We start from the raw sequence: 21,939 nt of genomic DNA, 5'->3' as shown, positions 1-21,939 counted from the left end.
ATACTAAACACCATCTGTGAGACGTGATACTAAGATTCTGTTGAGATTAACAAATTTATGGTCTCATTAGGAGACAGGAATCAAGTGCTTGAAAAGTTATATAAAACTATGCAGTAGTCAAAGAATAAAGGGAAATAATACTGAGACAACATAACATAGTAATGACAGACCTATCAGCCAGTGAGAGTTATGGGCTGTAGACAGTGTGAACCCCATTTTTTACAAGGGGCAATGTACCAACTCTGTTGCAATAATTCCTTAGGCTTACTTAGCTCTATTAACTTAATGCAACATTAAGGATATAGGTGGCTGCTGAAGAAAAAACATTTAATCTAGTTTGTATCAAGGAGTCTTTTAGGGAGTTATTTAAATATTGATAATTATTTCCTCTAGCTTGTACCATAATTTTGCTTATCATTATTCATTTTGAGAAAAATAATTAATTCTCACAAGTCTTACTTGACGGTATCTTTTGAAAGCCTCATCCGCACTTCCAACTCTGTGATGCACATCTAGAACTTTCTTACTTGGTTTGAAGTCTTGATACTGTTTTACAAGAATAAATAGTGGGAATTCAATCCATTGAAAGTGGTGACAGTTCGGTATCTTGTTATCTTTTCTAAGAAACATTCCTAATTTGCTGTGTTGAACTTTGGTAATATAAGTCCCTTTAGTGACATAAAAGAACCCAGTCTTTAAAAGATACTGACAGATGTGATTGTTTTTTACAATGGAGCTGAGTTTCCTACTCTGCTGCATGTAATTAGGCATGCAGATAGAGCTTTACTCATTTTACTAGCCCAATGGGCGGCAGTTGGGACAGGGGCCTCAAAGCTCTGCTCACTAAAAGGAAACACATTCTTGCTTTTTTTTTTTTTTCTTTTTTTTTGAGACGGAGTCTTGCTCTGTCGCCCGGGCTGGAGTGCAGTGGCCGGATCTCAGCTCACTGCAAGCTCCGCCTCCCGGGTTTATGCCATTCTCCTGCCTCAGCCTCCCAAGTAACTGGGACTACAGGCGCCCGCCATCTCGCCCGGCTAGTTTTTTTTTTTTTTGTATTTTTTAGTAGAGACGGGGTTTCACCGTGTTCGCCAGGATGGTCTCGATCTTCTGACCTCGTGATCCACCCGTCTCGGCCTCCCAAAGTGCTGGGATTACAGGCTTGCTTGCTTTCTTTAACATGTGAATGCGTCTCAATTTCTAGAAAAAAATAAATGAGTTTTCTGTGTTTTCATTTAAAAAATGGTGGACAAAACTAAGTTTGTGGTAAGGAAAACATCATTTGTACTAATTTCAAGCAACCATAGGTATCAATTTCATAAGGAACTTAGTAAAGGTAGGTAGTACATGTATAATTTAAGGGCCATTATTTTTAGTATCCTAGCAACATCATTAAACAGAATGCATTATCAGCCCAGATTTCTTGGGCTGATCTGAATCTGCTCAACTTCCCTATTTTACCTTTTTTATTCTTTGCTCTTCTGTACTCAGACTGCAGAAGCTAAAATGCTAGTGTCACTGAACAACTGAATTGCCAGTGTTTTTTCTAAGTCAAAGTAACATCTCTTTCTTTCAAACTCTTGAAATTTTCTTTGCTATGTTTAATCAGGAACTCTTTGTGGCTTATGAAATCTCTGCCTAGCCCCCTTCATCTTTCACATTTAAAAACACAGTTTAAGAAGAAAACTGGGATGTCTGGGAGACAGAGAGCACTTACCGGGTCCTCTTTCTTCGAGGCTTCATTTTGGCCAAATCCCAAAGGTTGGCTGTGTGACCTCACCATCACCTCCTCTGCACTAAGCAGAAAGAAAACACAGGAGTCTACATTTCACATGTGCTTGCCATAAATTCTCTATTAGAATCTCAAGCAATAGGACAAAGTAGTGAAATATGAGGAAAAAATCAAAGTGGGTGGATAAGGCCAAGGGGCATAAATCAGAGTGAGGGCATCTCGTTTGAGGAAAAGACCAGGTGATAAATGAAGGTTTACACATGGCACCAGGCTCTAACAGTAGCAACTCACAGGACCCAGACAAGGACACAGCACATGGAATGAAATTCATAGACGCGTTGCTCTGTAAGTTTGAAAGGAAACTTCTTCTCCTCGATGTGCACGTAGGCCCGTCTTGCCCTTTCCAGATTTCTTGGGCAGGGCAATGCCCCTTGTCTGAGATCAAAGGGCTGTTAGAAGAAGAGCTGACACCAGAACTCATGCTTCCTGTGCGAGTCCAGCACTTAGTGCACTAGGGAGACAGCACAGTGTAGGATCATCAGTGTAGTGGGGATAATAGGCAAATATGTATCAAAGCCTAGTTATGCGATTTACTACTAGTGTTACCTGTTACCTGGGAACCAGGTCTTAAGACATTTCAAACTTTTGTTTTCTCATCTATAAAATGAAAGTAGTAATATCACCACATAATACTGTCTGGTACATAAAAGGCACTCAGATATTATTAGCTCCTTTTCTACCTAATTGCATCTCATCAAGCCCAAGTTTGTCGGATGACCTACATATGCAAGATTATCTCTTAATTCAGTGAGTTTATCTGCTCTCTGCACCAGGATACAGGAATGGTTCACATTTGACTGATTTGGCTGCAGTGACATTGCTAGTAACTATAGTAGCATACAGTGTTCCCTCCTACTGGTAAGAATACATTCTACTTTTAAACTAAAACTTGACAGGCCTCTTATAGGCCATGCCAATACTTTGAAAATAAAACTCTTGAAGTTTCAACAGAAATATATTTTTACATGATAGAAGGAAGCCTTCTGGAACTTACTGCTTACATGGAGGGAGAGAGCTGCATCAACAATGGGGCTGTTATGAACTTGGGCTCCACACTGTCTCCTAAAGGGATTAGACAGGTCTCATAATGTGTCAGAGGCAGAAAAAAGTGACCCAAGAAGGGGCTAAATCCTTAGTTCTCCTTAATATTTTCCCATGTCAACACTGAGATTTGAGAAGGCAGAAGGAACTGACTTACTTTATATACTTGTCTGATCTTTTAGTACTTAATGAAATATAGAACGTTTTATTTGACCCCTATGGGAAAACCGCTAAACTGAGCAGTTTGTTCCTGAAATCAAATACCAGCAGTCAAAATACTTGCAAAGTCCCTTAGAAATCAGAACATCACAGATTTGTTAGAAAGTAGGTGCCCCAAGCTTATAGGTGGCTGTTAACATTGTTTTATTTCCTTTATACAAAAGTAGAAATGACAGAAAGAACACTCTTGACATAAAACAATATCACTGACCTGATCTCATGAAGGAGCTGAGCCAAATCTGCCCACATTACGGGGAAAGGGAGGTTCAATCAACATTAGCAAATACTCATGCAATTGATGAAATATAAAATGGCATCAGTGGTTTGGTCAACGTCCTGTGGGTAGGGTGAATCAATCTACTCTTTAAAAACATACATTTTCCCAATCATGCTTTTAAACAGCATCTTTTTTTTTTTTTTTAAAAAAAACACAAGTTATATATACAGATATCACCCCAAAAGGAATCTTTTACAGTCTACTACTATAAATTTAAGGCATCCTGATATTCTGTTCTTCTGCTGGTGAGGCATTGTTTTCATGGTTCTCTTTCTGTAGAGGATATCCAGAAATTTCCACTAGTGTCCAAAGGGCATCAGTGAGAGAAAATTTAAAAAGTGATTTACAAGAAGAGTTCTTTTGACTCTGGCTCAGCAATGTGCTTTATGCTGTAGGATTTCTTCATTTTTCTATTGATGTCATTATGCCTAAGCAGAAGAGAAACCACAGGCCAAAATTAGATAAAACTATGGTCAAGTTACAAGACAACACCACTAAACAGCTCACCAAAAATGGAAATTATCCTCATACAAACCACACTGAAGAACACTTCATTCCAATACGCAAATTATTCTCTTTTCATATAAACCACTCTTTAAACAATGAAAGCAATAGTCATGTAATAACACACACTTACTAAACACTTTCTAACTCAGCTATGGAAATAATTTCTCAACCATACTGATTGAAATACAGGCATTTTTACAGTCAAGGGAATTTTATCAGAGTTAAACAAGATAGGAAGTATAGTACTGTTGGTTGAGTATAAACAAAATATTTTTATTTTATTTAGATAGATTCACTGGTGACACTTTTAGTCTCCAATAAGCTTGAGCCTTAAAAGTTTAAAGAAGAATGCTTTTTCTTTGGGGTGTGATTACTGAGTCATAGCATGTTGAAAGATCATAAGTAGATAAATCTATGGGAAAAAGAAAGCTAAAGAACAATATGCTCCTTTTCCCTCAATACTGGACACCTAGTAAGTCTGTGGAAAAAGAGTACAAACTTGAGCCAGGGAACAGCTTTGCTTTTCAAATAAATTTTCCCCTAGGCAGGTGCAATCATTTTCATGAGGTATTAGTCCCATTCTGGGTGTAAAATCTTCAGAGAGGAGCTATCTTCTGAGGGTGGAAAAGGCCACATATTACTAAATTACTTCTTGTTGCTACACCAGACAAAAACACTTTCTGGTAATGATACTAGCTATTATGAGACCACATTTGGATGCAGGAGAACCCCAGGCGTGGCTCCAGAGTCTCAAAATTGTGCTTACTCACAAAGACCGTGAAGCCTATTTTCAGTGTGCTGGAATATATTTGATCATCATCATCATCATCTGAAAGTTATAATTCTTATTTTTATTTTTCCTCTAACTGGAACTTTAGAGACCTGTCCATGGGCAAGAAAGGGAAAGGGAAGAAGGTGAAAGAAAAATCTAATTGGCTAAAAGATGTGCTAGAGATTCCAATTAAACATGATGGATTGAATATGCACATTTGTCCTCCATATCCTGCAAAATAACACTGAAATAAAAGAAATTAAAAAGACACAAATTTAGATGAATAAGGGAAATGGGAGGAGAGGATACAACAGACAAAATGTCAATAGTATTTCAGAAACAGAAAGGTGGATGAACATTTAGAATTGGTTTAGCAGAGCAGAAAAAGCAAAAACCCAAGCTTACAGTCAGGGAATCCAACTAACTGATCTGCACTGCTGCCAGATGCAGGAATTAGAAGCACCGTGTACTTCTGAAGATGATAGCAACTATGTTAAAGAATGAAGAAGCTCTCTATACACTAACACATAAAGTCCTCCAACATGTAAGGTGAAAAAAAGCAAGAAACAAAACTGTGTGTAGAGTATGATGCCTTTATTGTAAAAAGGAAGATAAAGATATGCATTTGTATTTGACTGCAAACATTTAAATAAGATTTGCTCATAAAACTCTACAAAAGCCAGGCGTGGTGGCTCACACCTGTAATCCCAACACTTTGGGAGGCCAAGGCAGGTGGAACAGTTGAGGTCAGTAGTTTGAGATCAGCTTGGCCAACATGGTGACACTCCGTCTCTACCAAAAATGCAAAAATTAGCCAGGTGTGGTGGCTGTAGTCCCAGTTATGGAGGCTGAGGCATGAGAATCACTTGAACCCAGGAGGCAGAGATTGCAGTGAGCCAAGACCACACCACTGCACTCCAGCCTGGGTGACAGAGCAAGACTCTGTCTCAAAAAGAAAATAAAAAGAAAAAAAAGAAAAAAGCTATAATGAAGGAAAAAAGAGAAAACCAGTAAAGTGATATTGGAAATTAATATTATTATAGCAGAAATAAAAAATTCAATAGCAAAATTGAAAGGCAAAATTCAGTAAATATATTAGAGATTCAAACTAAAAAAAAATCAAAGTATGGATAAATAGAGAAGAATCATTAGAAAATCTGAGGATCAGTCCAGTATGTCTAACGTTAGAATAAGATGATTTCCAAAAGAGGGAACAGAGAAATTGGAGAAGAGAAAATTTTCAGAGAAATTGTACAAAACATTTCCCAGAATTGAAGTACTGAGATTGAAAAAGCTTGCTGAGTGCCCACAGTCCAGGAATGAAAACAGACCCACATCATGGCAAAGCATCAAAAAATCAAAATTTTGGAGATAAAGAAGAAATCATAAAATCTTCCAAGCCATCAGCAGAGAAGAATGGGGCTTCTCAACAGACACATTAGAAGCAAAAGAAAATGAAATGATGTGTTCAAGATTCTGAAAGAAAATAATTTACCACCTAGAATCCTATACTGAGTCAAACACTCAATCCGGTAAATTGAAGGTATTTCCAGACTGTCAAGGTCTCAAAAAACTTAGCACCTATTTACCTTCCTTGGGTGGGAAGATATATGATTGAAGCATGAGAATCAACCAAAAAGAAAAGACAGGTTCGGGAAACAGAGTCTAAACAGGAGAGAAGCAAAAGGAATTCCCAGGATGATGTGCATGACAGACTCTGGGATGATAGCTGTGTGGCAGTGCCAGGAGGCAGCAGTGAAGATGGGGGCAGGAGGGGGGGTGTCCATGAACAGAGAGAAACTGACAAACACCTGAACTGTCTGAGGGTGCTAAAAGATGGTTTGGTTTTCAGCAGAGTGTTTAGAAACGCATTGTAAATTAAGAAACCAAAATTATTTCCATGGGAAACATAAAATTGAATGAGAAAGAAAATATAACACAGGACAACACAATGAATGAATCCTTGTGATTAATATTTAAATAACCATAATGATAATTAACACTGAATACTGATTTAGCTCTTTAGAGTGATACAACTATTCTCATGGGGGTGGGAGGAAGAGGAAGTAGGAATGTGTACACGTGTGTAGTTGTGTGTGTGACAGAGAGAAAAGAGAGGGAAAAAGAGAGACAGAGAAAGAGAGAGCAGGTGCAGTGTTGGATTGTTGGATGCTAAAATGGAGCTAGACACATTTGGTTCATTGTTAAAAACACGGATTTAGGAGCCAGACTGACTGAGTTCAAATCCTGGCTCCACAATCTATTGCCATCATTACTATGTAACCTTGGGCAAGATATGTAATCATTCGATGTCTCAGTTTCCAATATGCAAAATTAGGATAATAATAGTATCTGCTTGGTTGGGTGGGGTGGCACATGCTAGTAGTTCTAGCTGCTCAGGAAGCTCAAGTGGGAGGATCTCTTGAGCCCAGAAGTTGGAGGATGCTGTAAGCCAAGATCACACCACTGTACTGCACACCACTGTACTGCAGACCACTGTACTGCACACCACTGTACTGCACACCACTGTACTGCAGACCACTGTACTGCACACCACTGTACTGCACACCACTGTACTGCAGACTGAGCAAGATCCTGTTTCTTAAAAAAAAAAAGAAAAAAGTATCTGTCACATAGTGTCATTGAGAAGACTAAAATAGTAAATATGTGTAAAGTACCTGAAATATTCTCTGGGATACTGTACGTGCTTTATAAGTGTTTATAAGTGCTATCATTTTGATCTTCTATAGTAGGATGCCAATAGATAACAGGGATACTATTTGAAACTGAAAATATGTATGAGCTTGTTACTTCCAAATAGAGAATACTAGAGAAAACACCTGAAGGAAAAGCGAGTGGTCGATTCAAAAGAGTGAGGCTAGGGAAGGGGGTGGGTTTGGCACAGGGCACATCCAGTCTTTATTATAATGCTAATACTACTCTTGTAAGTATCTATATCACTTTAACAATAAATTTAAAATAAAAAATTTAAAAGAAGGTTTTGGTCATAGGCTAAGGATAATATAGTTTAGACTTTGACGGGCATTTCCACTTTAATATAAGAGGTGCTGTGGTCAAAAACACTAAAATGAGCACTCTTTCTGCAGGACAAAAACCCGTATGATTAGAGCTAAGTCTGTACCAAGTAAAATATTAACTTGAGGCATTTATCTGAAAAATACCAGGATAATTCAATCCTCCCTGAACCCTTCAATTACCTAATCCCAAACTAGCAGTATGCAAAGAACAAAAGTGCTTGGGTAATTCTGGCATGAATTATTCAGATAATTTGCTGCTCCTCTATTTCATTTTTGGATATGAAATCACATTCTGAGTGACCAAAATTGGAAAGAAAAAAACCTTAAATTTAAATAACAGTTTTTCAAGTGTTCTAACTTGCTGACTCATCTAGGCATGGATTGCATATTTCCACAGTCCATGGTGACTAGACAGCAACTTACAGCATCCATGTAGAATGGTCCACGGCATGCACGACATTTCTGCTGATAACCAAAACAGGGAAACCTTGCTATTTTCTGTGATCTCCCTCAGAGTTTTGACTGAGAGCACATCTATAAGTATCATCTACTAAGAAATGGGATTCTGGTTCAAGGTATGAACACTTGTATTTGAAGTGCCCAAATGGAAACTCACTGTGGGTAGGTGGACTTGTGACCAGAAGGCCAATATTGATAAAGAACACTCCATTTTCCCTTGCTGTGGGAAGACAGGCTCAGTCTTTTTTTTATTTATATTCTTCTTTCTTCTTCCTCTTTTACTCTCTCTAGCTCTGCCTCTCTCCAAATATCTATGAAGTCTCTATCATGCACCAGGCACCAAGCAAGATGCTGGGAGTACACGTGGAGTCCAAAGGTGCTAATGGGGGTCGCTATTTTCATGAAGCTCTTAGGCCTTTCACAGAGTTTGCCATGTTTTACTTGAATCCTATTTTAATTCTCTCTTGATTAGGATCTCCCTGAGTGAAAGAACCATGCCTTATCCTGGCAGAGCAAAATGTGTGACTTAGAGCTGAAAATGGTTGCAAAGAGTGGCCTGGCCATCCAGGGATGTGGCATTAGGAAGACTGTCCATCCACCCTGTCCTCAGCGTAGCAACGAAGAGCACCAGTGGCTGGCTGGGGGAGGGATACTTGGTGAAGGCACTGGAAAGTGGCTGTGTAAAGTCTCTATTTGGTGTTTTTAAACTCAACCAACCTATTGCTTCTTTGAAACTCCATCCAGCCTTGAGAGATACAGACAGGCTCTGTTCTTTTAATGCACAAAGACACCCCTAGTGGTGGCAGACATGTGGTGCAAATATGACATTAATAGAACATGTATCTGCTTTGAGGTCACACAATTCAAAACTGGATCTTTGGGGAATAAGGAAAGGAGGGTGGGGGTGGAGAAGTGAGTTGTCCTTAGGTTTTCTGACTATCCTTAAATCAGGAGTGGCTTGTTGAAAGCAAGTGGTCTGGTGGGAAGATTTTGGTATCCAAGGCAGTTCTCTTCCTGTTATCTTCCTACTGTTGGTTCATGGGTGTTCACAAGCTCCACACATTCATTTCCTGCCTCCCTGGGGCAGTGATTTAAGAGAGTACGAGGGTTTTCCCTGCCTTTTTTATGTCTCAACTTATCGTACTTTGATACTAACCAAACTGTTTCACTGTCTTCTTTTGGTGCAATCTGCTTTCTCCTTTTCCCAGTGTAAGGCGCTTATGAAAAGACACCCCATTTGTGCATCCATCTTGGGAACTCTGCCAGCCTCTATAAAGACTTTGCTAAATTGTGCTTAGACACTGGGAAGATATGATCATTCTGGCTTCTCATAACATCGACATTTTTTCTTTATACACAAGACTCTGCCTTATTGGCAACAATTTCCTGAAATTCTACTGTGCAATGGTCAATGGAAACCCCAAACCCTGGCACATTTGAAAGAAGGAACTGTCACTTAATTCATGTGATGAAATAGTTCAAGTTTAGAGCCTCTCACTTCTTCTTCTGCAAGTCATAGTATATAATGAGGGTTTTCATTCTGAAAATACTTTGAAACTATAGGTGAGGCTGAGGTGGGTGTGGGCAGGACACAGAACACAGAACACCTAAGGAAGCAGGAGGAGGCAGGAAAGAGAGAGAGAGTGAGAGACAGAGAAAGGGTTGGCAGGGTTGGGTATGGGGACAGAGACAGAACACTTGGGGAAGCATTGGTGGGGAGGAAGCATGGAGTACCTGGGGGTACATTGTGGGAGAGCACAGAGTACCTGGGGACGCATGGGAGCTGGGAGGGTCAGTGCTGCTCTAGGGGTTTCTGGAGCAGAGGCAATCACCCAACTTTAGGTACCTGGTTGTTGTCTTTCAACTTTTGCTAATTGGGCATGGAGCCTGGTGCCAGTAGGTTAGAAAGGCAAACAGAAAATTATACTTCCATTCAGGGCTTAGAACTTGAAACTACAGGCTGGGTGTGGTGGCTCATGCCTGTAATCCCAACACTTTGGGAGGCTGAGGCAGGTGGATCATCTGAAGTCAGGAGTTCAAGACCAGCCTGGCCAACAGGGTGAAACCCTGTCTCTACTAAAAATGCAAAAAGTAGCTGGGTGGTAGTGGCATATGCCTGTAATCCTAGCTACTCGGGAGGCTGAGGCAGGAAAATCGCTTGAGCCTGGGTGGCGGAGGTTGCAGTGAGCCAAGATCGCACCACTGCACTCCAGCCTGGGTGACAGAGTAAAACCTGTCTCAAAAACAACACAAAACAAAAACAAAAAATCCATGAAACTACAGTTTCTGAGCGACAACTCAAATGTCTATAGTGTTAAGCACCAACTACTTTACTAAATACTTTTTCATTAACAGCACTTTAACAAACTTTTCTGAACTGTTGCATTGGTAAGATTTGTCTGTCTCTGAAAGGATGCACTCAACATATATTAGACAGTGTAGTAACACACCTACATGATTGAGTAGGTTTATCATTATCCTTTCAAGAATCAAGCATATGAGTCAAAAAATGAAAACAAGATTAAAATATGGTTATTTGATAATATATAGAGGAATGATGGCAAGGACCCATTTGTTCAGCAGCACCAGGGTCTTGTTGCACTGGCTGCATTTTCCCATCATGATTCTGGAAATGCTTTTTAGTGGGGCTGAGGATATGCTCTGGTTGGGAGCAGGTTTCAGCCAGGGCCTCACCTTTACTTCCCAATGTCTTCCACATCTTTGTTCCTTTTTCTGTTTAGTATGATGTCCTGGCACTAAGGACAGAAATGTGTGTGTGTGTGTGTGTGTTAGGGGTGGGAGACTGATACCCTAATGGGCACAGCAGATGACCATTACCATAGCAGATGTCATCTCACTGCTGGTGAAACAAACCAGTCTCTTTGAAGTGGCTGCTGAACAACCTTAAGATCTATGCAAAATACTTGATACCAGCTCTTGGCTCCCAATATAAAATTCCCAGTGTGGCTAATACCTTGTCAGTAAAACCCACACTAATGGTGTTTATTGCTTTATGATTTTTAAGGAGTCTATGCTAACGCTGGTGCTAGGATTAGGGGTTTCCTGATGTTAACCCCTCAGGCAACTGTGCCACTGTGGTCAAAGTGGGTGTTACTGGTGGTGGCCAGGGGTTATGCCCTTTGCCTATCAGTAACTGGAATCAATGCTCACTTAGTGCCCTAAAGATCTCAGATGGACTTAAACTCTGGGAAATGAATGTTTCACTGGCATTTTAAGACAAGTAATTGCAAACATTTCCTTGGAGTTATAATAACTTAAAAACAACTTGTCCTTTGTAAGATAAAGTAAAGATAAATCTGCTTGTTATAAACCAAGTTATCCTCTGCAGTTGAATCACACTGGGAAAGCTGCTCAAAGGATTAGAGTTGAATCTAATTTTAAAGGGCATTGAAAAGAAATTTAGATTCTTTGCTATCAAGCTGTGACCAATTTAGAAAAATAAATAGCAAACAGAGTCCTCACAGAGCAGACATTCTTTAAAATGTTATATTTATAGTCCCTATTTTTCTGTTATCAGAAAAAAATAATTTTTTTTAACTAAAATGGAATTCCAATGTATTCCTGGAACCAGGATGCATCGCCTCACTCTTTTCCCCAGGATATGCTGATAGGGCTATGTAGAGGCAATAACATTTTGCCCCAACTCCAACCCAATGACTGCCACTGGTTTCCAAAGTCATATCACCCTGGGCATCCCTGCTACCTGAGAGGAGCCATTTGGTGGTCAAGCAAATTTTAGGGCCAAGATATGGAGTCATTGCTGAGACACGAACACTTTAGTTCCTTTCCTTCTTGCAGTAGGGTCCCATAGACAAAATTATGCAAGCTTAGGTATTTTTCAGGCCCACATTCCCACTCCAGTCTGAATTTATCAGAGGAATCTTTATTTCAGCCAGAGAGATCCATTTTTGCTTTATCTCAGGAGTGAACCGGCCTAGTTCCCTCTGTCTGTGTGTGATTATGAGTGAGTGAAACATCTCCTTTCTAGCATGAAAGAACTAAGGTTTCCACTTTTTTTTTTTTTTGAGACGGTGTCTTGCTCAGTCGCCCAGGCTGGAGTGCAGTGGCACGATCTCTGCTCACTGCAAGCTCCGCCTCCCAGGTTCATGTCATTCTCCTGCCTCAGCTTCCCGAGTAGCTGGGACTACAGGTGCCTACCACCACACCTGGCTAATTTTTGTATTTTTAGTAAAGATGGGGTTTCACCTTGTTAGCCAGGATGGTCTCGATCTCCTGACCTCGTGATCCACCCACCTCGGCCTCCCAAAGTGCTGGGATTACAGGCATGAGCCACCGCGCCCAGCCAAAGTTTCCACTTTCTATGGAAACACATGGCAAATGACAACCATGATAAAGTATAGGTTAATTTACAGGGTAATGAGGGGAAGGGGTCAAGATGCTTATTTAAATACATTGAATATTTTTGTTTTGGGGTTTCTAAGTATTTATTGTTGAAATTAAACTGTTAATAAGTAAAGCCAATGAATCTAATAGGTTCTAAACTGAGCCTTTAGAAGGACTTTTCCTTAAGCTTAGAAGGGGAAAGTGTTAACCTAGCGTCAGATAACTGAGTAGCCCCATAACCTCATTTTGTGCGCTGACTTTTGTAATCCTATTATAGCAGATGTCTCAGCTTTGTTCCCTTGCTTATAAAAAGACAGAATGAAATGTTTCTGGCAGGAGAATCTACTGTGATACTAATTGTCTTTTATACTAATTGTCTTTATCACTAATTGTGATACTAATTGCTCCTACTCCCTGTGGCTGTAGGCGCCTGGAAGAAATAAGAGGTATTCTTCCCCTTCCCAAGGAGTTTGCCAACTCTTTGTGCTTTCTTGCCTCAGGGGGTTGCTGGTAGCTTCTGTTTAAGGACAAAAGCAGAATTTTCCAGGCACCAGAAAACACATTCCTCCCAAGATGGGGACAGAGAGGGCATAGGGGTGAGGAACCCAGGTTAGGAGAAATGAAATAGAAGTGGGCTAATACCAAGGTCTAGGAGGGCAATGAGCATTTTTTTTTTTTTTTCTATTCCTTACCCACCCCGGGCATTTGACTCTCAGCACTGGCCAAGATTCCCTGCCTCGGTGAGGCCGGAAGCAGTTCAGACACCTGGACTCTGGCAACATGTAAGCCTGACCCAAGCAGACCACTGGTGACCAGTAAATATTGAAGCTCCAAGGTTCTTCCTTTAACATACTGAATTAATGAGCCCCCTAGGGGCATCCCCTAAAATGACTGATATTTAATTTCCCTCTAGCCTGAATAAAGACTTAGAGCAGATTAAATTTGATTTAGAGAAAGAAAAAAGCAGAGTGACTTCCTTACAACTTAGTATTCTCAACTAAAATTCATACCCACAGCACACAAATACACACACACCACCACCCACCCATCCATCTAGCCACATACATGCTTTGGAGGATTTTGGAAGAGTGCTGAATGGCATACCATAATTTTTCAATTTGTTTAAATATTTTAAAAGTGATAGTCTTTTATGACTGGGTGCGGTGGCTCATGCCCGTAATCCCAGCACTTTGGAAGGCTGAGGCTGGTGGATCATTTGAGGTCAGGAGTTTGAGACCAGCCTGAGCAACATGGCAAAAACCATTCTGCTAAAATTACAAAAATTAGCCAGATGTGGTGGCACAGGCCTGTGATCCCAGCTACTCGGGAGGCTGAGGCAGGAGAATGGCGTGAACCCGGGAGGCGGAGGTTGCAGTGGGCAAAGATAGTGCCACCGCACTCCAGCTGGGGTGACAGAGTGAGACTCTGTCTCAAAATAAAAAGTGATAGTCTTTTAAAATGGGTTTACGGATGTAACTCTTCTGAAATAAACCAATTAAGGCATACTGGTTTCATCCCACAGGGAGATGACAGCTACGCTGCAGAAGGACTTTGCCCAAGGAGGTGGCCCAGCCACTGGGGACTCAATTCTCTCCTTTCTGTGTTATGTAGTCCATGCATTTTGAATTGTAAACATCTTATTTGAGAAAGGCCCTCGTTTTATTAATGGGCACTCACAAACCTGGCTCATAGACTGAAATTGTGTTCATAACGCTAATGTAGAGAAATTTCAGAATGGCAAGGCCTTGCTTCTCCTGAGATCAGCAAAATGGTGATGAAAGGAGCTTTTGGTTTATAATCAACACTCAAATAAAATTCAAGCTCTGTTTCAAAGTTCCGATTCTGATTGGAGGCTGACTCACTCCACCATGACAGGAAATTTAATTTCAATACTTTCTTAATACTTGACTCCATTAAAACAAAGATTGAAAGCCAAAGTCAACTAGGAAATACAGCAAAAGTTTGTGAACTGAGAAGAATCTTCTGGCTGACACTGGAATAAAGCCCTCCAAGGGGGACTAGCGACCTAAGACCTAGTTACCATTACATCAGTGCCTGCTTCTACTTGGGGGAATAGTTGTAGTTTTCTTCTTCCTTGGTGTTATCCTCTGATGAAAGGTGCTCCAAGTCCATGATTTAAAAGCTCATGCAACTCAAAGCAAAGCATGTCAAGGCCGCACAACACATCTCCTAGCACCACGTACCGTGCGTAGTTACGCAGATGCTCTTCAATCAGCGTGTTAGAGGAAAGATTGATGCAGCTGCTGTACATTTCCTAGAGAGGTGCAATTAAAAATCATCTGAAAACATGCAACAAGCTCAGCACATGCACAAGCCCAGTAAACATGAAGCATGCAGGAAGACAGATTAGAGGACAGTGGCTTAGTATGCACTTTAAGGAGCATGGGCAACTGAGATGATTCTTCTTTTACTACTGAGTAGCAGAACCCAGTAAGTTACCTGGTAAAGTTTTATTTGAGTGACTTAAGTTTTGACACATTTGGCCCAAAAGGTCTGGTGTTTTGGGCACAAGTATGCCTTTTCTAGCTGAACCAAACACATGATGTAGTCTTCTATAATAAGGACAATTTACAGACAAAATTGATTTATAATTTAAAATTTGGTGTTCAATTAATTAGAGAAATACTCACTAAAACTTGATTTGGGTACTGCAAAAAGAATATGGACAGTTCTTAAACCTCATTGTAATGGGATTCCAACATTTATAGCTAATGATAAATCACAAAGATTCTGCAGCTCCACTGGGTGGTTTATCTGGATCACGTGGAGAATGATCTAGGTCATTCCATTCCACAGAGAGTTTTGCATTTTGGCTGCTATACCATTTTTTTAATGGCATGGCAAGTGCAAAGCTTGCAGGAAACATTGCCTAAAAAGATGTTCATATCTCTTATCCACTGGATATAAATCACAGATTATAGTGCATGGGTTTCCAATGAAGGCAATTATAAAATGTAGTTCATGGCATACTCTGCCATCCCCTGTGGACTGGCAAGCACTTCAGGTTCCTATAGGCTCCAATCAACACTTAGGAGTCTGTGTTGTAAAATACCTATGTGGAGGTCCCTGTGGTGTATTCATTTCAAAGGTCATCCCAAAGTTGTACAGTTAAGTCTTTAGAAACAGAGCATCTATTTATGTACTTTTTAATTGAGCCTGAGAATAAACTATCACATCACATGAAGAGAACAAACTCTTCCTTGGGACAGAATCAGTGCCAATGCAGGACTAAACTTGCACTGACTGGTGGTTTCATCTTGCAGAAATGCCTCCAAGTCTAGGATCCCTAACACCTAAAGATTATGCCATTTAGGGAAATTTAGGGACCAGAATATAATCTCTTATGACTTCTTTTTTAAAGATTTCTCTCTTAGAATATCTTCCAAAAGAAGAGCAAGGAGTATGTATGTAACATGACATGTCTCATTAGACACATGAATTTGGCTTTCCATGCATCCCTTTGGATTTTTTTTTTTCTGGGGATTCCCTCAAGGTAGCATGGGCCCACAATCTGTAGTATTAGGAACAACATAATCCATTTGAAGGAAGAAAAAAAGAATAGTCTCCAAATAGCACTTACTGCCTTATTCTTTCCTTTGTTAGTGGAGCTGGCAGGGTTTCCCTTGGCATCTGTTGTCTTTCTCCCAAGTGAGGTCAAGGGCAATGTAGAGGTTTTCAGCTGGTTGGCTGTCTGGTAGTTATTATTATTGTTTTGGTTGCCACTTAGTGTCTCCATGATAGATCGAAAGGCTCCAAAAGGCCTTTTCAGTTGATCCCCTGATTCGTTACTTGTGGAGGTCCGCTGGAGAGTCCTGCCCTTATCTTTGTCTTTTTCTCCATTCAGTTCAAGGCTAGGCTGCTCCATCTGCACCACAGGCTCCTCAAAGGTAACTCTCAGTTTTAAGTTCTGAGATGTCCTGCGCTTGGAAGATGGAGACTTGAGGGCACTCTTGGGACTTGTGGCAACTTTCTGGGCAGCAGTGCTGTCAGGGTTGGGCTGTGGAGGGTCACCAGAGGGCTGGTTTGGAGGAGTACTCCCTGAGCCTGGATACTGGGATTCCAAGTCTGGTTCACTGCTCTCTGAGGTGGGCGATGGGCTATGGCCATCCAGGGATTTGGAGGTCTTGATGCTGAAAGGAAACCTGCGTCCCCCTGATGCCAAGGTGTGTTTCTTGATCATCAGGTGCAGGCTTTCTGCGCTGTCCATACTCTCTACGCTTTCTACAATGGGCTGTGGCCTTGGTCGGTCAGCCTTCCTCACTGGGGTATTCTTGGGGTCCTCAGAGTTGTTGGAGTCCGTGTCAGACTCACTCAGTGACCTCTGCATCAGCTGTCTCAGCCTGGCTAACTTCAGTTCCCTCTTCTCCAGTGGGATCTTTTTAGAATTTCTAGAGGAAGCCTGAGCATCCTGGAATTCCAAGGACAGTTTTTCCTGGGTGCAGACATTTTCTGAGATTTCCTTTCCCAATAACTGGCGTAGGATTTTATCAGAATCTTCGTCTTTTGCTTTGGGTCTAGCCCGGCTGGAGGCTGACAGGCTTCCAAGAACCTGAATCCCCTCTTGGACTCCTGGCTTGCTTTTGGCTACAGAATCATCATCTGCATCTGGGGATTTCCACTGGGACTTTCTGCAGGCAGGTGAGGATGGTGAACTAAAAAGAAGATGAAGGACATATGAGATGATTTCCTACTGGGTTGAAATGATTCAGCCACAAGTTGCTACACGGCCTTTACTGCCACTAATAATGTACAAGTAAATAAGAACAGAATACAAATAAGTACTTAATGTCTCTTCAAAACAAAAATGTGCAAATACTCCATAGTATCAGCTATAATGTGCCTTATGCCTTTGGCTATAACTACCATGACTACTAAATTTGTCTGTTTTACTGTTTATACATCAATTTTGCATAAATGTTCTCAGCTAATTCCATTTTCAACAAACTTATCGAGCTATATCTATATCTATATCTATATATCTCCTATTTCCACTTCACAGATGAAGAATTAAAAGATTCAATTCTCACAAAAGAGTAAGTGACTTGTTTATAGTCGTGGAATGAAAAATAGCAGAATCAGAGAATAGAGTAGGTCTTCAGACTCTAGGTCCTGTGCCTTTTTCACTGTGATTTCTCATTTTTATTCCCCTTTATAAGAAGAAAGTGTTTTCTGTTGTCATCCTCTTAAAATATATTAAAGGAAGTTCAGAAGAAGGCTTAACAATTTAGGATACTTAAGAATGCTAAACAACAATGTGCTGGTATTACCTGGGTGAAGAAGGGAGTGACTTGCCCTCTGATTTCTGGGCTTCTAGAAATTGTTGGAGTTGGTTCTGCAGCGTGACACGTTCTACTGTTTGTCTGGGAAAACAACCAAAACACATGAGGTCTCTGATACTGGCTACTGCTATAAATTAGGGAGTATAATTTTTTTCCTAATAATTTCCAGTAAGTTGCAATAAATACAAAAGCCTTAAAATGTGCATACTCTTCAGTTCAGAAATTTTCCTAAGGAAACAATCAAAAGTACCCCAAAAAGATATTTATTGCCAATATTAATGAAAAACTGTAAGTAACCTAAATGCTTATCAGTAAGTCTGAGTTAACAAATTATAATTGTTTCTACAATGACAGCTATTAAAATGATAATATGTTTGAGTATCTATGGACATAGAAAAAGTTTTCCTACTTATGTCTATATAATGTAGATATAAAGCATAGTTATATATAAATATGTATATATGAAGTATACTTTACTTTCATTTAATAAAAAGGAAAATTACAAAATACTATTTGCAGTATACAATCTCTGACTTGCTGTACTTTAACTTGTGATTTTTCAAATTTACAATGATGAGAAAGTGATACGGATTCAGTAGAAACTGTACTTCGAGCATCCATAGAGCCATTCTTTCTCACTTTCAGTGCAGCAGTCAATACATTACATGGGATATTCAACACTTTATCATAAAGTACGATTTGTGTTAGATGATTTTGCTCAACTGTAGGCCAATGTAAGTGGTCTGAGCACACTTAAGGTAGGCTAGGCTAGGCTATGATGTTCTACAGCTTAGGTGTATTAAATGCATTTTAACCTTGTGATATTTTCAATTTGTGATGTGTTTATTGGGAACGCAAACCCATGGTAAATTTAGGAGCATCTATAACCTCATTTTTAAGAAAACTAACTCTCCATTTCCTACATGTGCATTTAAAATATATATATATATAGAAAAATATGGAAGGATACACTTCAAAATATTATATTTACTTTTCCTAAATTGTTTGAATTAAAGATTTTTTTAATTAAAAAAAATTTCAGAGATAGGGTCTTGCTATGCTGCTCAGGCTGGACTTGAACCCCTGGCTCAAGTGATCCTCCCGCTTCAGCTTCCCAAGTAGCGGGCACTACAGATGTGTCCTGCCTAGTTTGACTTGACCCACATTCCTGTAAGATAAATTTTATGCTGTTTTAAGCCACTAATCTTGTGGTAATTTGTTACAGAGCAATAGAAAAAGAATTAAATATTTAAAATATTAAATATTAAATATTTAATTATTATTAATATTTAAAATATTAAATATTAAATATTTAATTATTAATATTTTAATATTTGATTTAAAATATTTAAAATAATTAAATACATAAATATATTAAATAAATATATCATCAATGTTCTTAAAATGACTGCTGTACTTTAGATATTGGGTGGAGCAAGCCCAATGTTCTCTTTGTTGAGTGTCACTGTGTATACTCAGCAACCATTAGCTGCCTAAATCTAATTCTGTGAGATGGGATTCTGCTAATACCCTTATATAAGCCCCAAGCACTTTCTTTGTTTTTCTCAGAAGCTGTCAGTTTTAGTCCAAACATTTCATCACTAAGACCAGAGAAGTCTGTGAACTCATTTTATCTTATTCATTCTTCCAGACTCACCTACTGACATGTAATTGCCTAATGTGGGAACCTGCAAGCAAACTTTTTCTTAAAGGGCCAAATAGTAAATATTTTAGGCTGTGAGCTAAACACAGTTGTGATACAATTGTACCACAACTTCTCAGCTCTGCCTTTGTAGCATGAAATCAGTCCTACATGATAGACAAATGAATGTGAGTGGCTGTGTTCCAATAACATTTTATTTATGAAAACAGCTGATGGGCTGGATTTGGTCCACAGTCTGTAATTTGCTGATTCTGGTCTAATGAAAAAAATAAAAACTAAAAATACATAAAAACTTTCTACTTTTCCCACTCTGCCAGCTGGTATTGCATGTCACATGTTTTTAAGAAAAATATTTATTAAGGGGATAAAACAGATGAAGAAAGATTAGAGTTTGCTTTTCAAGGGTTTATTATGTGTCTTAAAGTGAATTATGACACAGTCAAGAAAAATATTTTGGGGCAATTGGGTTGACTGACAACTTGAATCCCAGGTATGAATGGAGAAGGAAGATTACTCTCTGGATTCTATAAAAGCTCTCAGGAAGAACTCATCAGCTCTAATTGTAGAAAAGAAAATATATGGGCATATGGCCACTGTATTAGTTTGATAGGGCTGCTGTAAGGAAGTATCACAAACTGGGTGGCTTAGACAATAGAAGTTTATTATCGCACAGCTCTGGAGGCTGGAAGTCTGAGATCATGGTGTCGGCCAGGCTGGCTCCCTCTGAACGCTGTGAGGAGAAGCTGTTCCTTGCTTCTCTCCTAGCTTCTGATGGTTTGCTGGCAGTCTTTGGCATTCCTTGGCTTGCAGATGCACCATCCTGCTCCCTGCCTTCATGTTTACGGGTATTCTCCCCGTGTGCATGTCTGTGTCTAAATGTTCTCCTATTATAAAGACTCTAGTCAAAGTAGGACTCATCCTAATGAACTCACTGTAACTTGGTAACTTCTGTAAAGGTGCTGTCTCCAAATAAGGTCACATTCCAACATACTTTTTTGAGGGGGACACCCGTAATACCTAGACTTGTTGATTAGCACTTCAGTAGAGCTGAAGGTTGCCATTTCTAAATATTAACTATGTTTATTAACTCTGAGGAGTTGCTGAAGGTTGGAAAAGGCACTCAAGATTATCTTCCCCCAGAATTTTGGACTGGGAAGACTAGTGTTTTCCATCCTCTCTCCTGTCCTTGTCTATGTTATTGGTGTCTGGGAGCCCGAAGGGCACAGTGTACTGTGGCTGTACCAAGTTGATTTCTCCATTCACTTCTAGTTTTGCCAGCTTCACTGAGACATATAGTAGGTAGAAGACTAAGGCATACAATGTAGCCTCCTTTAGTTCATCTTGTCATTGGCCCAACTATAGCTGTCCACAGCATTCTGCTCTGGAGACAACTGAAGGACTACAGTCTACTAGTACATATGTGTACTTTATCCCAGGATCACCAACTGAGAAAGCAGCCAAGACTTTGACTTTGAGCAGTTCACTAGTAAAACAGTGATTGTAGCTCATGAAAATTTTGTAGATTCCACGCTATGAAGAAGAAGGAGAATGTTTTGTGATCCCTTCTCTGAGTATGAACCTTTAGAAAAAACACTCCATTGGATCATTTTAAAGTTCCTCTTTACGGATATGTCCATACATTACTAGAGGGAGTGGACATTAGTATAGCATTTTTGGAAAGATTAGTTAACATCTATCCACATTTCAAATATGTATGCCTTTTGCTCTAGCAATTCCTTTTCTAGGAACTTGTTTTTTGAAATATCTATACATGTTCATAAAGGCATTTGCACAGTGTGTTCACTGTGGGAAGATAGCTTACTAAGTTATTCATTTGTGTGCATTTTCCCTGTGATTACTTTGAGACCTTGAAGTTTACCTAGCTCACCTAACCTGGGGAAGTTTTGTGTAACTAGGCAAAGGATGCTTGGCAGTAACCCCATTTTTTCAAGTTTCAAATTTTATTTTATTTTTTCTAGAAGTAATAAACTCATTAAAGAAATTATTCTAGTATTGACAGGGGGAGGGGTAGAGGGGCACAGAGACTTGTAGCTCGAAAGCAGAAGAGTGGAAGAAGAGAGAGAAGGGAGATTTCCCCAAGCTTAGAGAAGAGGCAGAGGGTCCAAGGCCTTGTCATATTTTTGCATGGATCATAGTTAATCGAGGTCTTTCACCCAACCAAGGCTTTTTTCAAATGAACTGTATTCGGAAAAAAAAAGTGTGTGTGTGTGTGTGTGTGTGTGTGTGTGTATAAAACTTAAAGATAAGACTCTTTTCCCTCTAAAATTTAATTTTTAAGATTTACCATCCTAATCTGTCAACATTACTTTGAATACTAACTGATTTTCAGGAAACCCTCCCCAATCTGGCAACTATGTTTAATGGGTGAGCTTTTCAAGGGCTGACCTTGGTTCCCCTCAGGCAGGTGCTAACTCCTTAGTCCTTCAACTTGCCGGAGACCTACCTGATGACCTTTCATCTGGGACCTCTTTCTCTAAGCATATTATGA

The 21,939-nt window shown here is 39.7% G+C and overlaps 1 protein-coding gene across 7 annotated transcripts in view; it reads right to left on the bottom strand.

Moving 5' to 3' along the window:
- Positions 1 to 3,176: 3,176 nt before the first annotated feature.
- Positions 3,177 to 21,939, bottom strand: part of SNCAIP (synuclein alpha interacting protein) — a 146,628-nt gene continuing 127,865 nt past the window's right edge. For 5 of the 7 annotated variants that reach the window (XM_025389234.1, XM_025389237.1, XM_025389239.1 and 2 more), the window contains 3 exons: positions 17,756 to 17,848; positions 16,069 to 17,140; positions 3,177 to 3,754 (listed from right to left, as the gene is read on the bottom strand). In XM_025389234.1, the coding sequence (XP_025245019.1) occupies positions 3,749 to 3,754; positions 16,069 to 17,140; positions 17,756 to 17,848 (1,171 nt within the window). In that variant the 3' untranslated portion in view covers positions 3,177 to 3,748. Of the gene's footprint in view, positions 3,755 to 14,671; positions 14,743 to 16,068; positions 17,141 to 17,755; positions 17,849 to 21,939 lie in introns of all 7 variants that reach the window. The other 2 variants (XM_025389236.1, XM_025389233.1) reach the window with 1 other exon arrangement.

The sequence above is a fragment of the Theropithecus gelada genome, chromosome 6 (genome assembly GCF_003255815.1).
Source record: "Theropithecus gelada isolate Dixy chromosome 6, Tgel_1.0, whole genome shotgun sequence".
Lineage (NCBI taxonomy): Eukaryota > Metazoa > Chordata > Mammalia > Primates > Cercopithecidae > Theropithecus > Theropithecus gelada.
The sequence above is the reverse complement of the archived record's forward strand: the minus strand, read 5'-3'. Positions and strand labels throughout refer to the sequence as shown.